The following is a 19,248-nucleotide window of genomic DNA, read 5'->3' on the forward strand; positions in this document are numbered from 1 at the left end:
GTATGGGTGCTGCTGCTATTTTAATGAAATTTAGAAGGACAATCCTTGGGGAGGCATGTGATACAAAAGAAGAGCGCTTCTTTGTTGCCATTCGCAAATGATTACATAACAATATTTCAAATTATAATAAAATTAGGAAATTTTCACAAAAAATGAATCGTTTATCATTGTGGGCAATATTCCGTTGGACATTATGTCCGGTAATATCTTGTCATTTAACAAATTTGTGTCATCAAATCATAAATATTTGTGCCTTAAGCCAGATAAAAACCTCCATTAAATTGCTATGAAAAATTGTTTCGCCCAGTGTTTAGTCTCCCCATTTCTCGCCTGCGATAAAGTAATGTGGGATTTTTTTTTTTTCATATCCTCATTCATTGACGTCACTCCTCGTACTTAATATGATATGCTCTAAAAATAGAAATATTAATGATTTCTATTTTATTCTTAGTAGATTCTTATGTTTTGTCTTAGATTACTTTTTTCCTCGAAAAGTGATATGAGAACAGCTAGAAGATAAATATATTGTTTTATTCCCCCATCCTGCCATGTTTTCTTATGATGGATTCCTTGCACAATAAGGACAAACAGTAGGGAGCTATTACGTGAATAAAATGTGCCAACTACAGCTGACATATTATAGTTTGCCTACTCATCATGGTCGGTATGTGTGGGAATATGTGCGTGTGTGAAGCATGATTATTGCAAATGGAATTTATGAAAATTTCATCAATTCCTGCAAAATCGAATTTTATTAATGTTTTTTGCTTGGCTTGATGTCCGTCTTAAAAAAATCAATATTACCAAAAAATATCATAATTAAAAAAACGATATTTAGGCAGGATATAAGTATGTTTTCAGTGCTTAATGAATGTTTCTATAATTTTATATCGTCTTTAGTTTTATTAAAGATTTTATAAAATATCTGCACAGTCCCAAGGAATTAATTCTTTCCAAAATTATTTGAAATTTGTTCCTTCTCTCCAGAATCACTTTAAGCTATAATGTTCTTCTAAATGACATCTAAAATTTGCATCGTTAATTCTATGTTTTCTTCCCAGCCATATATTTTCATTACCCCTGACATTTATTGATGCCTGGCACAATTTCCTTCTCGACTTTCTAGCATTTATGGCCATACACAGCCAGGAGAAAGAAAGCAATGACAAGGAAGAAAATATGGATTAAAATATCCTCAGCACACACACATACACCCACACACATACAGACACACACTCAGCCATCCAGCCATTATAATCGTTACTAATTTCACGTTAAGTGCTCAACGTTTAGCTTTGCCGTTCATTTTACAAGTCATTGACCTAATTTTGCATATTTCCACAGGCCATGCCTGTGACGTTCAAGTCGGCAATAAACGTTTACCATTGTGGCCGGCGAAAATCTTTTCACAGAATTCTATTTTAGTAAATTCTGAGAAAATTGTCAATTACTTGGAAGAGAAATCGTGGAGGGGCGGGGGAAGGTGTAGGGGGAGGAATAACACCAAAAATCACTTAAAATCTCTAGTTTTATGTTTTCGCAAATCAAATTGTAAAGTGGAAATTTATGTTTCGCAGGGAAGTAATGTGAGTTTTGATGGTTTCAAGGAGAATAAATGTGTCACTCTGATGTGTAAAAGAAAAGTAAAAAAGTCGTTCCTAACTCCAGCGAAGTCAATAGAAAGGAGAATAAAGTTGCAAAAGCTCTTTTGAGTTTTCTCAGAGAGAGAGAGAGAGAGGAATTTCTCAAAGAAAACACAGGCCTTGCAAGAGCGTAAAATTCCATGTCATCAAATGAGAGCAATAAAACATTTCTATATAATTCCAATATATTTATTTCTTACAAAAATGACGAGATCTTCCCATAAAGGAACTGAAAATTAACCTTCAGAAGAGAAGTTGAACTTTTCTCAATAAAAATTAGGCCTCTGCGTAGAAGTACAGTTAATAAAAAAAGTGTGCTAGATTCTTATAAACGAAGGAAGACCTTCTCTTCGAGGAACATCTATGTGATTTTTCAGAAAATTAACATAAGACAAAGAACTAAAGTAGGTCTCTAAAAAAACAAAGAGAGGACATTAGTAAATGAGGGATTGAAGATCTTTTTTTATAAAATAACAACATGCATACATATAAACGTTACACAAGTAAACACTGCCAACTTCTTATTGAAGACATGTGTTTTTTCTAAAAATAAACTTAACCTCTTCTTATGGATGATCTGAGAGACTTTATTGACCAAAGAGTGTCGTCTTATGCGACTATTAATTTATAGTATATATAATAGTAGACATGGAGGACCACCTGAATTGGTCGTAGAGGATCCGCTGTCTTCTCATAGAAGACCTTCCTGTCTCCTTGATGATGACATCATAAATAGTCAAGATCTGACATGTTCTCATAAATGAAGAAAAGTTCTTCTCCTATCAGAATTCTGACATCTTATATAAGAACACTGACTACTCATAAAGCACCATGAAAGACCAGCTGGTATTTTCGTACGGGCAGACTAGCATCTTCAAAGAGTTAGTTGGTCAAGACTACCTTGTCCTCCCATGTACTGCCCATTGAACTTTTCATCACAACTGTGTTATATTTTTATAGAAGACGTCATTCTCCTTATGTTTTAGCAATCTTATTGAAGACATTCCAGGTATTTCAGAGAAGTCTCTTGGTATACTCTTTAAGGATCAAAAGAGATATTTATAGGCAAACACCGAGCCTTCTCATAAAAGGCCTTCTTATCGTTTTACTGATGAACATACGGCCCTGTCAAGGAAAAATACTTCTTCTTCTTCTTTCAGAAGAGCGCCTGTTCACTCCAGAGAAGACACCTTCTTGTACACAAAAAAGATCAACTATAACCTTATAAAAGATCACTTTTTCTCTTAGACCAACTGGTTTTCGCATAGCAAAGCAACAGTATTGGAGAGCAAGTAAGCTTCTAATGTAAGACCACCGGTTTTTTCTTAATAAAACTCACCTTTCCTTCTTACTGAACACCTAATCTACACTCAGAATCCCCCTGAACTTCCTATATGATACCACCTGGATTTCTCATGGAATATAGCTTGAAATATTTGTAGGTGTCCATCTGATCTTCGACCTAGGAGCCGACCTATTGTTTTCACAGAAAACCACATGCTTTCCCATTGAATATCAGTTGGTCTACCCACAGTTGGTCTAGGATAGCACCTTATCTTCTCAAAGAATGGCACCTGTGATTCTCACAGAAACACTAGTGATTGAAGAACAACAAAAAACACATGGTCTTCCATCAAAAGACAGATTTTCATTAAAGACTAGCTGGACTTTTGATTAAAGACTGAATGCTATTTTATTCATATGAGAATAAAAGATGACCTGAACTTCTCATAGTAGTCGATCTGTTCTTTTATTGAAGGGCACCCAGCTCCTTCACAGAAATCTCCATAGCCTTCTCTTACACTACACAATAACATCCAGATTATCTCATAGATTGCCTGTTTTTTCTTTGAAAGATTGATGAATTTCTTCATAGAAACAGGACTCTTTATATCAGTTAGGATTGTACGTTATCCCAATTTTGTTACTTTCCGATACCATAGTTTTTCAATGATTCTGATTGAGTATATCACTCGACGAGAGCATGTGTATGCATTTGCCCATCGCTGTCTAATATGGATACAATGGCTGTGGTTCCCTATGATCATTATTTTCTCTCTCTCTCTTCCTCTCAACTTCACAAAACTGTTTTTTAAACCCTCAATCAATGAAATGAGCATTTTCACATGAAAATCTCTCCCGACATTATATTACCCACTTTCCTTCAGAAAATACATTCATTATATTAAACAAAATAGATTCGATATTCACTCCACCCCAATGTTTGTATTGAATTTCAGCTCTGAGAACATTACTACACCAACATATGCTGTATAATCAGCCCATCTTGTTACTGTGTTTGATGGATGTCTCATTACTTTGCTTAGCAGCACGAGTGGAGTGAACACGATGTTGAGTGATGACCTTGAGTGAGAATAAAAGATGTTTTTTTTTTGCTAACAAAGCCGATGAGCATGATTCACATGGCATTAAAAGGAGAGATACTGCTGAAACTATGTAACAAAATTGTTAATGGGCTATTTTTAGTTGAATTGCATATTTGTGATGGTAAAAAGTGTTTCGCAATGTCATTTAATATTTCGTGTTGGAGTAAATGCAAAAATGTTCTTTAACACCCAATATATCATGCCTCTCCATATATATTTTCATCAATCAGAGGACAAAACAACACATGTATTGTGTCCATTTGATTGATGAGCTGTTTTAGTCGGGTATTTGCTTTTGCGGGTAAATCCCAGTTTTGATTGTCACACCTGGCAACATTGATATATTGCATTGCATTTTAACTAAATTTCCTCCAACTCCCTCTCACCAGTCACCCGTTCATGCATATAAATCTCTTAAATCCCCATACAATTGTTTATCTATGCAGCAATTGAATGAGACTGTACACATTTGTGTGTGTGTGTGTATGCATGTGATAATATTTTTCAATGAATATGCAATGTATGAATATTTTTTTGTTTCCCAAATAGATAACAATTCCATTAGGATTTATCTAACCATTTTATTTTCAAATGATATTGCCAATATTATCGGAATTTCTTTGGATACCCTTTTATAAATTGCTGTTATTTTCACTGGGAGCTTTTTGTGTAAACCCATTAAAAGCTACGCAAAAGTCGTACAATTAATAAGAATAGAAGGTCAATTAGATTGAACACAATGTGACTTCTGCTCGACTGGAAGGCGGCCAGGGCTGGTTAATGATTATTGTTGTAGGGCAAGTTAATGATTATTGTTGTAAAAACAATGGGGTGTAGACAGTCCACAAATACTTGTTAACGAATGGGTATTAGAGTGCCTCAGATAAGGAAGTTAAAGAAAAATAATTTTATACTTGAACCATATGTGGGGGGGGTGTATGTTTACCAGAAGAAATGGTCCGATCTCTTTATAACATATCTTGTGTTGTTGGAAATATTGAGATGAACCAAGTCTGAATTGAATCGGATGTTAATTATGTGTTTTATAAGCTTCATGGACATTCAAAATGTTGACCCTTTGTGGGAGAGGTACCAGAAGGAGGGGACCGATATATCCCATCTTCACAGCAGACATTGATTTAATAGAGATGTTGTGATGTGTGTGATTTGAAGACAATCGGAATCTTACATCACATTTTATAAGTGCTATAATTATTTAAAAATTGACCCTTTGTGGCGGAGGTGCAGGGGACCATTTTTGCACCTAACCTAGCATTGATGCAAAAATTAGTATTTGCAAAGTTTGAGCAAAATCGGATTATCCTTTTTCTTTCTGTGCCGTTAAACATTTTTTTTGAAATTTTTGATTCTTGTGGGGGAGGTATTAAAAGGAATGAGCTGACATTGCCCATCTGCGAACTCAATCTAAATTTGATAATAATATTACGATGTACCAAGATTGGACCAAATCTCCATTCGAGAGTTGTCGTGTGCACCAGACAGACGCACGGGCGGACGGACGGACATTGCTATATCTACTTTAAAAATCCTGAAACGGATTTGGTCTAAAGAGACCTAGGGTCTAAAATGGTTATTTCGATGAGGCACGTTTTGGCCGTATCAAATGATATATACCCTCTCTAGCCATATGACTGAGGGTATTAAAATGTTTGCTCGTATGGAAAAGTTTATACTAACCGAATGAGAAAATTTGCTGAAAAAATATTTTCTATTGCTTTCAATTCAAAATTTGCTTTTCTATATTAATATTATCCGAGTTGACCACTTCTTTATTTTTTTAATAATTTTTTCTTTAAAGATCTTATGCCTTATGCCTGAGCAATTTTTTCTTGGAAACCCCTTCAAACCCTGTCTTTAAACCAATTTTTCCCACAGCGAACATTTTCATTGCAGCCTTTATCCGATTTTCCTATTATTGAGCAATATTATTTATTCTGTATCGTTTTTATCGTTCATCAATTGTATTATCCCCCTCTTTGCTGTTTTTTTTTTATCTGCAAACATGAAATACCATCTTGACAGTCTATAATTGGAACTTCTGTTCCACTGCACTTATGTGCATGTCTTTCATGGTCAATGCGAGGCTGTCGAATGCGTCACACTTGCCAGTTGGTGTGTTTGCCGCACACAAACACACACACACACACCAAAACAACTCTTTATCATTGCGGTATCTGTAAACAAAACTTCTGCTCTTTGGACGGCCGAGAAAGAAGAAAATTCCAACTTGAATTAGAAGAACAACTACTCAACTAAAGGGAAAACCCGAGAAAAGCAAATAATGGTCCATATTTCAACTTCATAGTTTTTCGTTCTGTAGTTCTTTTTTTATTTTTTTGCATTTCTTTCGTTTACCTCTTTTGTTGGCCAAATCATTTTTCATATTAGTCACACGAGTTTTATGTGTTTGTTTACATTCTTCTGCTTGAGCGGCCATATAAGAGGCAGTAGTTGTAGTAGCAGCAGCAGCAGAAAGGATGGCGACACTCACAGTAGTATAAACAAAAAAGTCTACATGAAATGTTTTCGTTATAAATTTTATTTGCTGGTTCTCTGGAGAGGGTTAGAGAATCTCTCCCTTTAAATTACCAGTATTTTTGCTCTGTCTCTTTAGGTCTCCACGTATGATGTTTCTCTAGTATGTGTGGCTTTGTAATGTAAATGCTTTGCGTTGTTTACAACTTTCGGGCTGAAAAATCGTTGAAATTTGCAGATCCATAAAGAAAAGAAGACATTTGTTGGAAGGGCAAATATTAAGTGTTCTAATAGAAATAAAAATAAAACTTGTCATTTTTTTTAAATACTGTCATTGTCTTTTTTTAATTTTTGCAAGGCATTTGGAAAACCCAGTCGGTTTAAAATGTCAATTACATTGCCTATACCTCAAATAAATCTTCATAAAAAGGTTAACCCCGGATACAGCTCTAACGTAAACATGTATTTATGATCATTCAAAAATATCCTTCAAAATCCTCTATTATATCCTTGACGATACGTGAAATATCGATGGCCCTTGGAAAAATATTAAAAATACACATGATAGGCCTTGAAAAAATTTTAAAATATTTTTGTTCTCCTTAAAATAATTTTAAATCGACGATTATATCCTAAATGGTCCTTGAAAACCATTACAAATCAAAAATTATCCTTGGAAATGTCTTTTAAAAATTCCCCGTTCGATAAAAATATTCTTTAAAAATTCACGTATATATGAAAATAAAAAAAATATATATATAATTTTTAATGCCACAGTTAACCCAGATAATCCTAAAAAATATTAAAATTATTTAAATAATTTTAATAGTCCTTTAATATATCCTCGAATTAGATATTCTTTAAAAAAATCCAGATTTTAGACCTGATGGTCCCTTAAGAATATTCCATACAAATCCACAATAATATCCTTGATGGTCCTGGAAACAAATACTTTAAAACTTCATGATTATAGCCTTTCAATGATTCAAGGTTTCGAGATTCTTGAAAACTTCCTTACCAAAAATTTACAATCAATGCCTTGATGGTCCCTGATGATATCCTCAGAAAGAATCTTTTATTATAGCCTTGATGGTCCTTGAAAAATACACAAAGTCTTAAATAACTATTATACCCTCGATAGTCCTTAAACAATATTTGTGGTGTTGATGACCTTTATGGTCTTGGCGGTCTTATGGTCTTAAAGCCTTAATGGTTCTCGAAAATTATTTAAAAACTCTCATGATCCTTGACAATATCTTTACTAAAAATCTTTAATTACAGCCTTGATGGTCCTCAGAAAACCCACAAAGTCTTGTTTCGTTTAAAATCCACGATTATACCCTCGATAGTCCTTGAAAAAATATTTGTGGTGTTCATGATCTTTTAATCCTTTAAGAATCCACATTTATGCTCTTGGCGGCCTTATGATCTTAAAAAAAATATTTAAAAACTGACAATTACAACCTTAATGGTGCTTGACAATATATTTACTAAGAATGTTTAATTATAGCCTTGATGGTTCTTGAAAATGATTTTTAAAAAATCCACAAAATCTCGTTTCATCAAAAATCTGCGATTATATCCTTAATAATCCTTGAAATAATATTCTATAAAAAAAATATCTTTTGTTGATGATCCTTTAAGAATCCACATTTATGGTCATGGAGGCCTTGTGATTTTATAGCGTTAATGGCTCTCGAAAAAATATTTAAAAAATCACAGTTACAACCTTGATAGTCCTTGACAATATCTTTACCAAAAATCTATGATTATAGCCTTGATGGTCCTTTTAAATTACATTTCCACGAAATTATTGAAAAATATTCTTTAAAATCCAATCAAATAACCATTATTGTATAACCATCATGGATATAAATCAAACAAAGATTACTTTAATTGAAAAATAAAAACTATTACACAAAACTCCAAATCAAACCGCACTGTTTTTGTCTCAGAAACTCGCATAGCTTCTCTCAAAAATATTCATCAATCATTCCAAGATAAAATAGTTTTCGTGGGAGTATTCAAAAATAACAAAATTCACAAAGAAATCGCAAAGTTGGCATCACTGTCATATCTCACTGCCATTACCCAGGTTATCTCATAACATTTTTTCTCTCTCTCTCTCTCTCTCTTGAAATAACATTGTGGAATATCTCTAACTTCTGCACAAGACACAACATTGTGGCGTATACTTGTCGTATGGTTTTGTAATGAAACCCAGTATTATCCGCACAAACACAAATTTGTCATGGATGTTTGCAAAAATAACGGGTTTCCTCTTTATTTTCCTTTTTGCTCCCTTGGATTGACAGCTGCTGGCGCTGCAGCTGTTTTTTTTCCAATTCTTTCCCCAGCGAAAATGTGCAAAAATTTCAGTTGAAGTTTATTGGTGTAATCGTGTGGTAGTCAATTGTCAAACAGTCGGTCAACATTCGTGGCGGTCCGTTGGCCTGTGCAGGATTTTGTACGTGCGAATTTCTTGTTAGAGACACGCAATGTTTGTGCTTGGTTGTATGTTTACAAAACGTGTGTAACCTTTTTTTAACTTTTTTTTTTGGTTGCCTCTGACCAGCCTAACCCCGTTCGTGTCGATTTTGTTTACATTGGAAAAGCCGTCGGGTTTTAATACTGCTGATGTGGTTGGTTTGGTGTTAATGCTCAAATACAAGAGTGACCACAAAAAGTGGAAATAAAAAAATAATTAGTCAAAACAAACAGAGTCTAATGAAAGACAAATACACGGAATACCTCGCGTTTCAATGACTAAAATTTGGAAGCCTTTAAAATGTTTCAGCAGACTCAATTTTCACTCCACGAATTCTGGGAAAAATCTTTAAAATCACAATATTTTCTTGTTGTAATTCTTTGGCCGTTTTCATTGGAACTGCCGTCTAAAAATATAACCCTTTTTTAGTTGATGTTTTTGTTGGCATTTTATTTTTAGTTTTGTTGTCATTTCTTTTTATCACAACTTTCAACCCCTCTTTTTTCTCGCAAAACAAAATCTCAGCTCTAAGAGTTTATCTCGGCACTTTGCTCTTATTTCATAACAAGCATCTCTTATTCCATATCCAATGGCCCTCTTTACTCTTCCTTTGGATTAGAGTTGGCGCTTTTTTCAGTTGTTTTTGTTTTTCTTCTCATTCTACAAAAGGATGCTGACTTCGTAGCACAGATGCTAGGCATGGCATGCTGTGGTATGTGGCATGGTGTTTTCTTCTTGTTGTTAGCTTCACTATTAATGATAACGACGCCGCAACAGCAGCAGCAGCCGAGACTTCGCTTTGCTACTGTATCATCTGTGTGTCAGAATTTTTATTGTACACAAAACTCTACCGCTTCTTTTGTACGTTTGCGTGGGCAACTGCGTCATTAGTGGTCTAGTCTCTGTAGACATTTAACGTAATCGCACATTTTGTCGCATTGTTTGTCGGCCACTCCTGCCAGCCGAAGAAAGACACCACACCAATGCCACAGCACAACAGCACTTCAAAATGCCGTATCGCGCTCAACACTCTCAAGACTAATTAACGGGAAAAAAGAGTGCTGCCCCCTCGAGGAGCATGTATTTATTGCAAACAATAAAAAAATGTATTTAAGAAAATTTGAAAAAAAAAAAACTCCCTTTGCCCTACAAACGAGAGGCAATCAAAAGCTGGATAATTTGTAACGTTTACTCTGGAGAAATAAAGATTAATTAGAGGCAAAAAAATCATTGTGTATGTGTTGGTTATGTGTACAAGAATTCTTGAAAATTTGGTGGAAAAAAGGAAGAAATGTTATACCCAACGCATACCATCTCAAGGCTGCCGGGCGAAAGAAAAAACTTTGCGTAAAGACTGCGAGTGTCCGTGTGTGTGTGAGTGTGAGTGCGAGTTACCAAATAACTTGACAAGAATTAATGATGTCTAAAGATTTGCTCAAGCTTTTGACATTGCTGTGATGTTTGAACTTTGATTGATTAATTCCAAATGCAAAGAAAAGTCAAATGTTTCCTCCTTTATATGAATCGCCGAAGATAAAATTTTCTGAGTCACTTTGTAAACATAAAATTGTTATTTTGCTAATAAAATGTGTCAAATTTAGCCGAACTTTAATATAAAAAAACAAACTTTGTGCAATAATAATACCGTTTTTATCCAAGTTAACTATTATGTGAACTTTGTGTATATACTGAAATGTAGAGGCTCTGGTCCTTTGGTTCAAATTACTTTGGATTTTTTCTTATGGATTAAACAATCAAAGGACCTGAGAAATGCTTTTTGTTGAAAGGAAGATATCTCAGTAGTCTATAAATATTAATATTTTCTATTAATATCTCTATCGTCAAAACAGCTTTCAACGGAATGAAATACTCCAACATAAAAGGAAAACCTTTCCTTAAGAGAGATTTATTGTCAAAGGCTGAAAAGTCTTTACTTTGCGAAATAAACTTGGAAGCACGTTAGAAATATCTGTTGGCAATGATCCTCGAATTCCATATTATTTACGAAGTCTAGATTCTAGTCCTGAGGTTCCCTGAAAAATATTCTATAAAAATCCACAATAATATCCTTGATGGTCCTTGAAAGAAATACTTCAGGTTTCACGATCCTTGAAAACTTATTCACCAAAAACGTACAGTAATAGGAAGAAATAAGAAAGAGAAATATCTTCTATAGAAAAAATACTATTGGTACTGGAATTTCACTAAATATTTTCCAGACCCTCTTAGCTGAAAAAAAAAATCTTTGACATCTTTCTATTCCATAAAAGTGTTCTTTAATCATTTTCCTTTGATCGTTTTCGCATAATAAAGAACTCTTCTTAAAGGATCTAAGGAATCATCTGTAACATATTTCTTGGAGACCTTCTCAACTCAACCCAAAAACTTTTTGAGCTCTTAGAACTTTTCCTACAAAAAGAATTTTTTTTTTAATTTTCTCAAAACCAAAGAAATTTTTCGTAGCGATGAGAATTTGAGAATTAATTCTAAAACAAATAAAACTTTCAAGGATCTTACTATCCTATAAGATGGAAACATTGTCATATATTTCCTACAGAAAAAAACATTACCCAAGAGAATCGTGAATAACATTTCTTGATAGGTGAGCTCAGCCATGTGGCTACAGAGGGCACGGCCAAGACGTGCCTCATCGAAATAACAGTTTTAGACCCTAGGTCTCTTTAGACCAAATTTGTTTCAAGACATTTGGAGTCGATCTAGGAATGTGTATCCGATTTGGAGCCAACTTGGTAGATCGAGGTGGGAGATGGGCAATATCGGTTCACTCCTTCTGGTACCTCACCCACAAATGGTCGAAATTTTCAATGAAAATACTTTACTACACAGAACGAAAAAGTCTCCAACTTTGCGAATCCTAATATTTGCATCAGTGCTAGGTCAGGTGCGAAAATGGAAAATGTCGGTCCACTCCATCAAGTACCACCGCAATGGGTCCAAATTTTGAATAATTTCAACTCTTATAAAATATGATGTAAGGGTCCAATTGTCTTCAAATTACACACATCACTATATTTGTATTAATCCAAGGTCTGGTGTTAAGATGGAATATATCGATATACTCCTTTGGTACCTTACCCGCAAAGTGCGACCGTTTTAAAGAACCAAAACGATTATAAAATCCAAAATAAGCATCCCGTTCTCTTCATATTTCACACATCCCTTTATTTCTACTAATACAACATCTGCTGTGAAGATGGGATATATCGGTCTACTCCTTCTGGTGCCTACCCCACAAAGGATCCCAATTTTGAATATCCATGAAACTCATAAAACTCGAAATTAATTTCCGATTCCATTCCAGACTTAGTAAATCTCAATACTTCCGTCAACACAAGATCTGTTATAAAGATCTCTTCTGTTACCTCCCCCACATAGGGTTCAATATTTTGAAAGAAAGCGAGATAAGCTTCAAAGAGATAAGCATCTTCAAGTTTCTCACATAGAAACAGTTTTACTAACACAAGATCTGTTGTGAAGATGATATATATCTGCGAACCCCTTCTAGTACCTAACCCACAAAGGATCACAATTTTAAATACTTTTATATGTTATAACTTGGAAACAAGTCAGCGATTCTATACAACATGCTATATCTAAATATTTCTCTCATCCAGAAACCTGAGATGAATATGGAATTTATGATTTCGCATGAAATTGGACATAACTGTTGGATTTTCTTCTAATTTTGCCCATACCAATATTTTTATCCGTATTAGATGAAGTATGAAAATCGAATACTTCGGTGACCATATCTGGTACCTCACGTGAATTTTAACATTTTCAAAAAAATTGTCACATATGTCATGTAATATGAAGGAAGTGGACGATAGAAACTTTGTACGTCGCAATATCAATATCATATTTATTTAGGTCCGATACAAAATGGACAATATTGGCCCATCACTTCGGAACCTTCTCTATAGAGGGTCAAACATTTCAATAATCGTAACAGAAATCAAAATTCATTTAAATAATCGAACATTGACTGAGGGTATGCATCTATCGGCAAAACCAACTGATATTTCTTAAATTGTTTAATTATTTTTTCACAATCCTAAAGTTTTCCCCTTTGCCTAATTAAGTAATTAAAAAACAAACTAAAACAATCATATGCACCCTCCATTATCCTTGAGCCAACAATAGACATCGTAAATAGTTTTCCCACCAATTTTATGCTTCTCCGAAACGATCTGTAAACTTTAGCGGTTCAAGTTTCTCCTTCAGTCATGACAACTATCGAAAATAAAAAAAGTTCATTAACAATTCTTGTCTTTCAATTTTTGCAAAAGTTTCCTTATCATCATAAATCTCTACATTTCGAAATACAAGCTGATTGCAAGAACTGGAGGAGGTTGTCGTTGCTGTTGCTGCTGTTGTTGTTTTTCTTGTTTCCTTTGTTATATTCTTAGGCGCAGAAATGTGTAGAATGTAAAACAATCTTTGCACATAACTCGTAACTATGATTAATCCCCCATCTCCATGCATTGCATCCGGATGAGTTGGGTCAAGGCTACAGATTCCATTTGTCTTGTGCAGCAGCAGTAGTCATAAATAAAAAAAAGAAACAAGAAAAGGATGGGTGGGGGTGGGAAGGGGAAGGGAGGTGGGAATTTATGTACACAACTACGCTTGCTAAAAATATTACTCAATTAATTAATGACACAGAAAGGGGGGCCTCACTCCCTCGCCTCCGACACATCAAATGTGTCACCAACGAAAATTTGCAACCATTAGCTGGAACTCACACACACACACGCCCTCTCTCTGATACTCAAATGCTCACGCAAACAAATGATTTCTGAGTAAATTAAAAGAACATTATTCTGGCGGTGTTAAAAAAACAACAACAGCGAATATTCACCACCTTGAAATACTGAAATAAAGAAAGGAAAACATATTCCATCTTTCACTGACATTTATTTGCTTTTATTTCTGTATTTTTGCAAAAAGCGAAAAATGTACAATTTCCAGCCTAGTTTCGCTCGTTATTCACCGACTCAAAAGACTTATGCTGCTCGCCCGGCACATTAGGGCCCAGTAGAAACCGACTCAAGGTGAAATATATCTTCTACTTAAAGGAAATGAAAAAGAAACACAAAAAGCCATATTGGCAAAATCTATATGTGTATGTATGTGTGCAATGTGTAATGTGTACGTGTACGTGTGCTTGTGATTGTAATGTGAAAGCACATTAATGGATGATACTCTCCGAAGACGCAATGAATACGCAACGTCGTATAACGCAAACAAAACACAACAAAACTATGTGCCCCACTTGAATCTCCGCCATTTCTCTTCAAGCGAATCATCAAGAGATAGCAATAGCATCCTAAAAAAAAAGAAACAAGAAGAACGAACGAGAGCAGATAACTAATAGCGAAATACTGCAAGCCGGAGAAGAAAGGGGAAATCAACTGAAAGCGGTGTGCGGAATTTATTTGTCACCAAAAGGTCTAAGCCAGGCAATGTTGACGGAAATAAGCCCCCCAGCTTAAGGGGTTATAGCCACAATAACCCCACCACCGCCCACACCAACTCACACAAATAAGAATAAGAATAACAATACGACGAAGAAGAAAAATTCTTTGATGACACCTAAAGCTCAATGTAGAAACACACAAAAAGCAATATTTTATGACCCAATTACCAATTTTAATACGAATACTAATAATTACAAGAAAAACACAAAATAATTATAACAACAACTGAAAAGAAAAAAACGTAACAAAAAAAAAAACCAAAACAAACAAATAATTAATATCAAAAATGCCTTTCGGCCGTAAATCACCATTCGAGGCCCTGGCCCTGCCAGGCGTCATTTTAGCCTATAAATATAGTCAATTTCGTCAGAGACGTCGAGAAGCTGCCAGCCGAAGGGTTACGGAGCGAGAGCTGTCAGCATTGCATCATAAAATCGTGAGTACAAGTTTATAAATTTTTAATTATAAGCAAATATATTGAAAATACTTGAGGGGACATGGTGGCGTATGATTATTTTGTTTGTTTGTAGCCAATACGTATACGCATGGTTGTACCACAAAGGAAACGATCTAACATTGCAAAAATGTTTCAAAGGTCTACACTGGATATTTTCCCTACGTTTCGGTGTCTTCTGATTTATAGATCCTAGGGGGCACTGTATCAATTTCGTTTATACGCTGTCAAAGTATCTAAAATCTGAGAAGGATTACTTTCTGCGACTATTTTTATCTTGACAATATCTCTCTAAAATTCGATTTGGTATTAGGTCCACAAGAGACGAAATTAAAATACCAACATTTAACGAAATTAAATCGAAATCCGACCTAAAATTTGAAAACACCTGGTTTTACTCTTGTAATCCATTACGCTCCTCTGTTCGAACAGTAAAAACACCATTTTTCAAAAAAGTATATTTATGAAAAGGGTACATTTTTAAACAAATTTCTATGTAGGTTGTAAAAGTCATCTATTAGTAATTAAAAAAATACTCCCCTAAAAATATCACCCTCCCCCCTCGATAATAGCGGTACATTTTTGAAACCCATATAACAACAAATAATAAATGAAACAAGTAAGGATGAGGAATTATTGCCAATATATGTAACCGTTATACTAAATATAAAAAACATGATTTGCATGCACAAGCGTGACTTTCCATTTGTGTAAACTTGACTGTTCGAAATTTCGAACACTAGTTTGTGGAAAAACGAAAAATCGAAAAATTCTTTTGAGTAAATTTTTAACATCAGTGGGCTCAAATTAACCTAAAAAGGAAATTTTTCAAAAACAAAAATAAAAATTAATATCGGCTAACAGGGACTATACCAAAAAGTGACCGATATGACCCATTTTTCTCAAATACTCTTCAAATAATCCAAACCTCTCTCTATAAATATTCAAGTTTCTACATTATATTGTGAGATATACCTCAAAATATTGTCCTTATGCATATACGGTCATAAGGTATTTATTTTTGCCTAAAAGCTTTAAACTCCCATGGGATACTGATCTGCAAACTCAGTGTTCTTAAAATTCCCAGTCTGGCTATTATACATAGTGTAAGAAATTTTCAAGCAAAATTGAAAAAAGGGCTCAATTTGTCAAAAAAAAAAAGATTTTTTTAATTAAACAAAGTTGATGATATTTTTCTATGATACATGTTATGTATTCAAATTTCTTTTGTTCAGAGACTCATATTGAAATTGGATGTAGAATATTTCTTTCCTTGACACCTTCCCTAAATATCGAAAATTAAGGGAGATTTTGACTTGGAATGAAAAAGTGTTGAAATAGCAAAAAAACATAAACACATTATTTTCAATAGGAATACATAAGTTTCGAATACAATTTTCTTAAAAATTATAAAGCCTACATATATGGTTTATTTTGAGATTTATAATAAAATATGGTGTTGAATATATCATCTTTTGACACTTTTTGGATGAAACGAAATTTTACATTATTTTCATACACCAACTCGAAAATATTGAGGAAAAATTTATTAAAAAATATCAGGAAATTCTTTCGCGTTTTCGAACAAAAATTTCCTTGATATATAATGGAACTAGAGGAACATCATTGTCTCTGACGTCATCCTTCTAAAATGATGCCTTGTCGGCGAAATTTACATATAATAAAGTACTGCTTTAATATTTATTAATTCCTGACATTTAGGTAAGATGTAGGCTTTCGGTGTCTTCTGAGACCTATGGTAGTATTTTATGACCAACAACTTCGTATAATATTTTGACCTGCTACGAGAGCTCTTAAAGGTAGTTTCTGCCATTTTCTGGAAAAAGAGCCAAAAATACCCATTTGATGACTCTCTAGGGGATTGAAATTCTTGATCAAAATAAATCTCGTATTGTTATCTATAACATTGATGAAAACCCCATACAACTGAAATGTAAAGAACGTAAGGAATTCGGAAGCCTACTCTTGCTGAACGTAGGTGTTGTCTATGGTGCTATTTTGTTTAATATTATGCAATAATTGGTTAGATGTTTTCTCGTGGAAATCCAAAGGCGTATCAGTAATGCCAACAAGTATACGCCACATTTTCTTTCGATATCACTATCTTTTTTCGAAATTTTTTTTTTTTTTTCAAAAAATCCAAAGTTCCCAATCTTCCCTGAATGTTGTATCAGATATTCTTTTGTACATGTCATTCCCCATAAATCTGTATTTTCGCTTGTCTTTTACAAGCAAAAGTAGCCTCAGCTACTCGTAAGAAACCTTCTTTTAATTGAATCAAATGTTATTATCAATTTAGCTCTTTGTTGGCAATTTTGTTAAATATTTAAATTTCATTAATGTTCCAGGCATGACAAAGAACGAATATTCAAGCGTGAGCCGTTTCGCCATTAGTTCATGCTTTGATTCACTGCCACTTTCACGGACCCACCAGGCAGCACAGTGTTTTAAATTAATAAAAAAAAAGTGCAAAAAAACTAATCCATAAATCAAGTATGCCCATACAAGTTAAAAATTGGCCTAAAAATTACTCAATTTTTAATGCTTAAGGAAAAAAAGGTTTCTTTTTAATGTAAGATATTGGAAATTTTAAAATTTTTAGAATAGACACTAGGCTCTAAAAATATAAAATATAAATTGAAAATCTTTTCAAAGCCATTACTTCTGAAAAATTGAGTAATTTTTTGATATTGGAACCTAAGATTTTAAAAGTTATATCAGGGTCTGTAAAACTATTATTATTATTATTATTATTATTATTATTATTATTATTATTATTATTATTATTATTATTATTATTATTATTATTATTATTATTATTATTATTATTATTATTATTATTATTATTATTATTATTATTATTATTATTATTATTTTTATTATTATTATTATTATTATTATTATTATTATTATTATTATTATTATTATTATTATTATTATTATTATTATTATTATATTATTATTATTATTATTATTATTATTATTATTATTATTATTATTATTATTATTATTATTATTATTATTATTATTATTATTATTATTATTATTATTATTATTATTAATATTATTATTATTATTATTATTATTCATTTATTTATTTTTTAAATGCTTTCATATGTTTTTCTTTTAATATTTTATATGCAATGTATATCACACCACAGATTCCCAATTTATAGCCAAACTAATGCATTTTGTACCCACTGTTCCCACTTGTTTCCTGTAATTGTTGTTGTCATTGGGCTGTTGTGGTTTGAACCTCTTAAAAATTAAATTTCCTTTTGCGATTATCCAAACACTTTCACTGAAACCACACACATACAGACAAACATACACATGTTCATACAAATCGACACAAAAAACGTGCACACACATCTTTCTCTCTTTGCCAGGAACTTAGACATTTATTGACCTTTGTCTTACAACAGTTACACTGACGACAGTCGGTAACCAACCAAGCACTGGAACATCTTAACCACTTCAAAAACACTAGAACCTATCATATATATGTATGTATGTGTGTAGATGTGTGAGGTTGGCCAACTAACAATTATGTTACCTGTAAACAAGCCTTCTCACTTATACTGGTCCTCTTGTTGTTATCATACCCAACCAACCAGCCAGCCAGCTAGCTAGTGTGCCATCCAACAGCATCACCATCAACGTCATCTTCAGCCATACAAGTCCGTGTAGGGCGTTTGTTCTTTGGCTTTATTGTCGGCTCTTTGGGTGGCCTTTTTATGTGTGAACCGAGAATCCAAACAGAAAAAAGGACATCTTGGTGACTATGCCCGCCTTTGTCACTTTTCATCCAGATGATAGTAAATATTTTGCTGTTGTTGTTGTTGTCATAGTTGTTGCTGGTGTTGTTGTGCATGTTCAATGCTTTTGTTTTAGAGGATGTTTTTGTTCTTGCCGTTTTGTAGATTAAATGATGCTTATCTGTTTTATTTATGGTTTTATCGTTGCTTGTAGGTGGTAATGATGATAGCCGGGTATGAATGGTATGGTCATGCCATGCTAGACGAACAGGATGTCAGTCAGTGTCGATGTTGAAGGGGCTGCGAGGGTTGGGGGGGTTATAACCTTTTGGCGACCAAGGTACCCGGCTAAGAGAAATAAAATTCAATTTATCTGTATGTCGACAGTTTTAAATTGAATTGTTTAGCATTGCCTTTTAAGTTTAGTTTCCATTTTTTCCTTCTTTCGAAACGAAATCAGTGGTGCGAAAAGGAAATGAAATTAAGCGGAATGGGGAGGA

The 19,248-nt window shown here is 33.7% G+C and overlaps 1 protein-coding gene across 1 annotated transcript in view; it reads left to right on the top strand.

Moving 5' to 3' along the window:
- The first annotated feature begins 13,698 nt into the window (after positions 1-13,698).
- The window catches only part of LOC101887746 (uncharacterized), a 47,373-nt gene continuing 41,823 nt past the window's right edge, over positions 13,699-19,248 (top strand). Inside the window, exon 1 of the mRNA XM_020037370.2 lies at positions 13,699-14,951. Coding sequence (XP_019892929.1) covers positions 14,802-14,951 — 150 coding nt within the window. The 5' untranslated portion in view covers positions 13,699-14,801. The remainder of the gene's footprint in view (positions 14,952-19,248) is intronic.

The sequence above is a fragment of the Musca domestica genome, unplaced genomic scaffold, assembly GCF_030504385.1.
Source record: "Musca domestica strain aabys unplaced genomic scaffold, Musca_domestica.polishedcontigs.V.1.1 25, whole genome shotgun sequence".
Classification (NCBI taxonomy): domain Eukaryota; kingdom Metazoa; phylum Arthropoda; class Insecta; order Diptera; family Muscidae; genus Musca; species Musca domestica.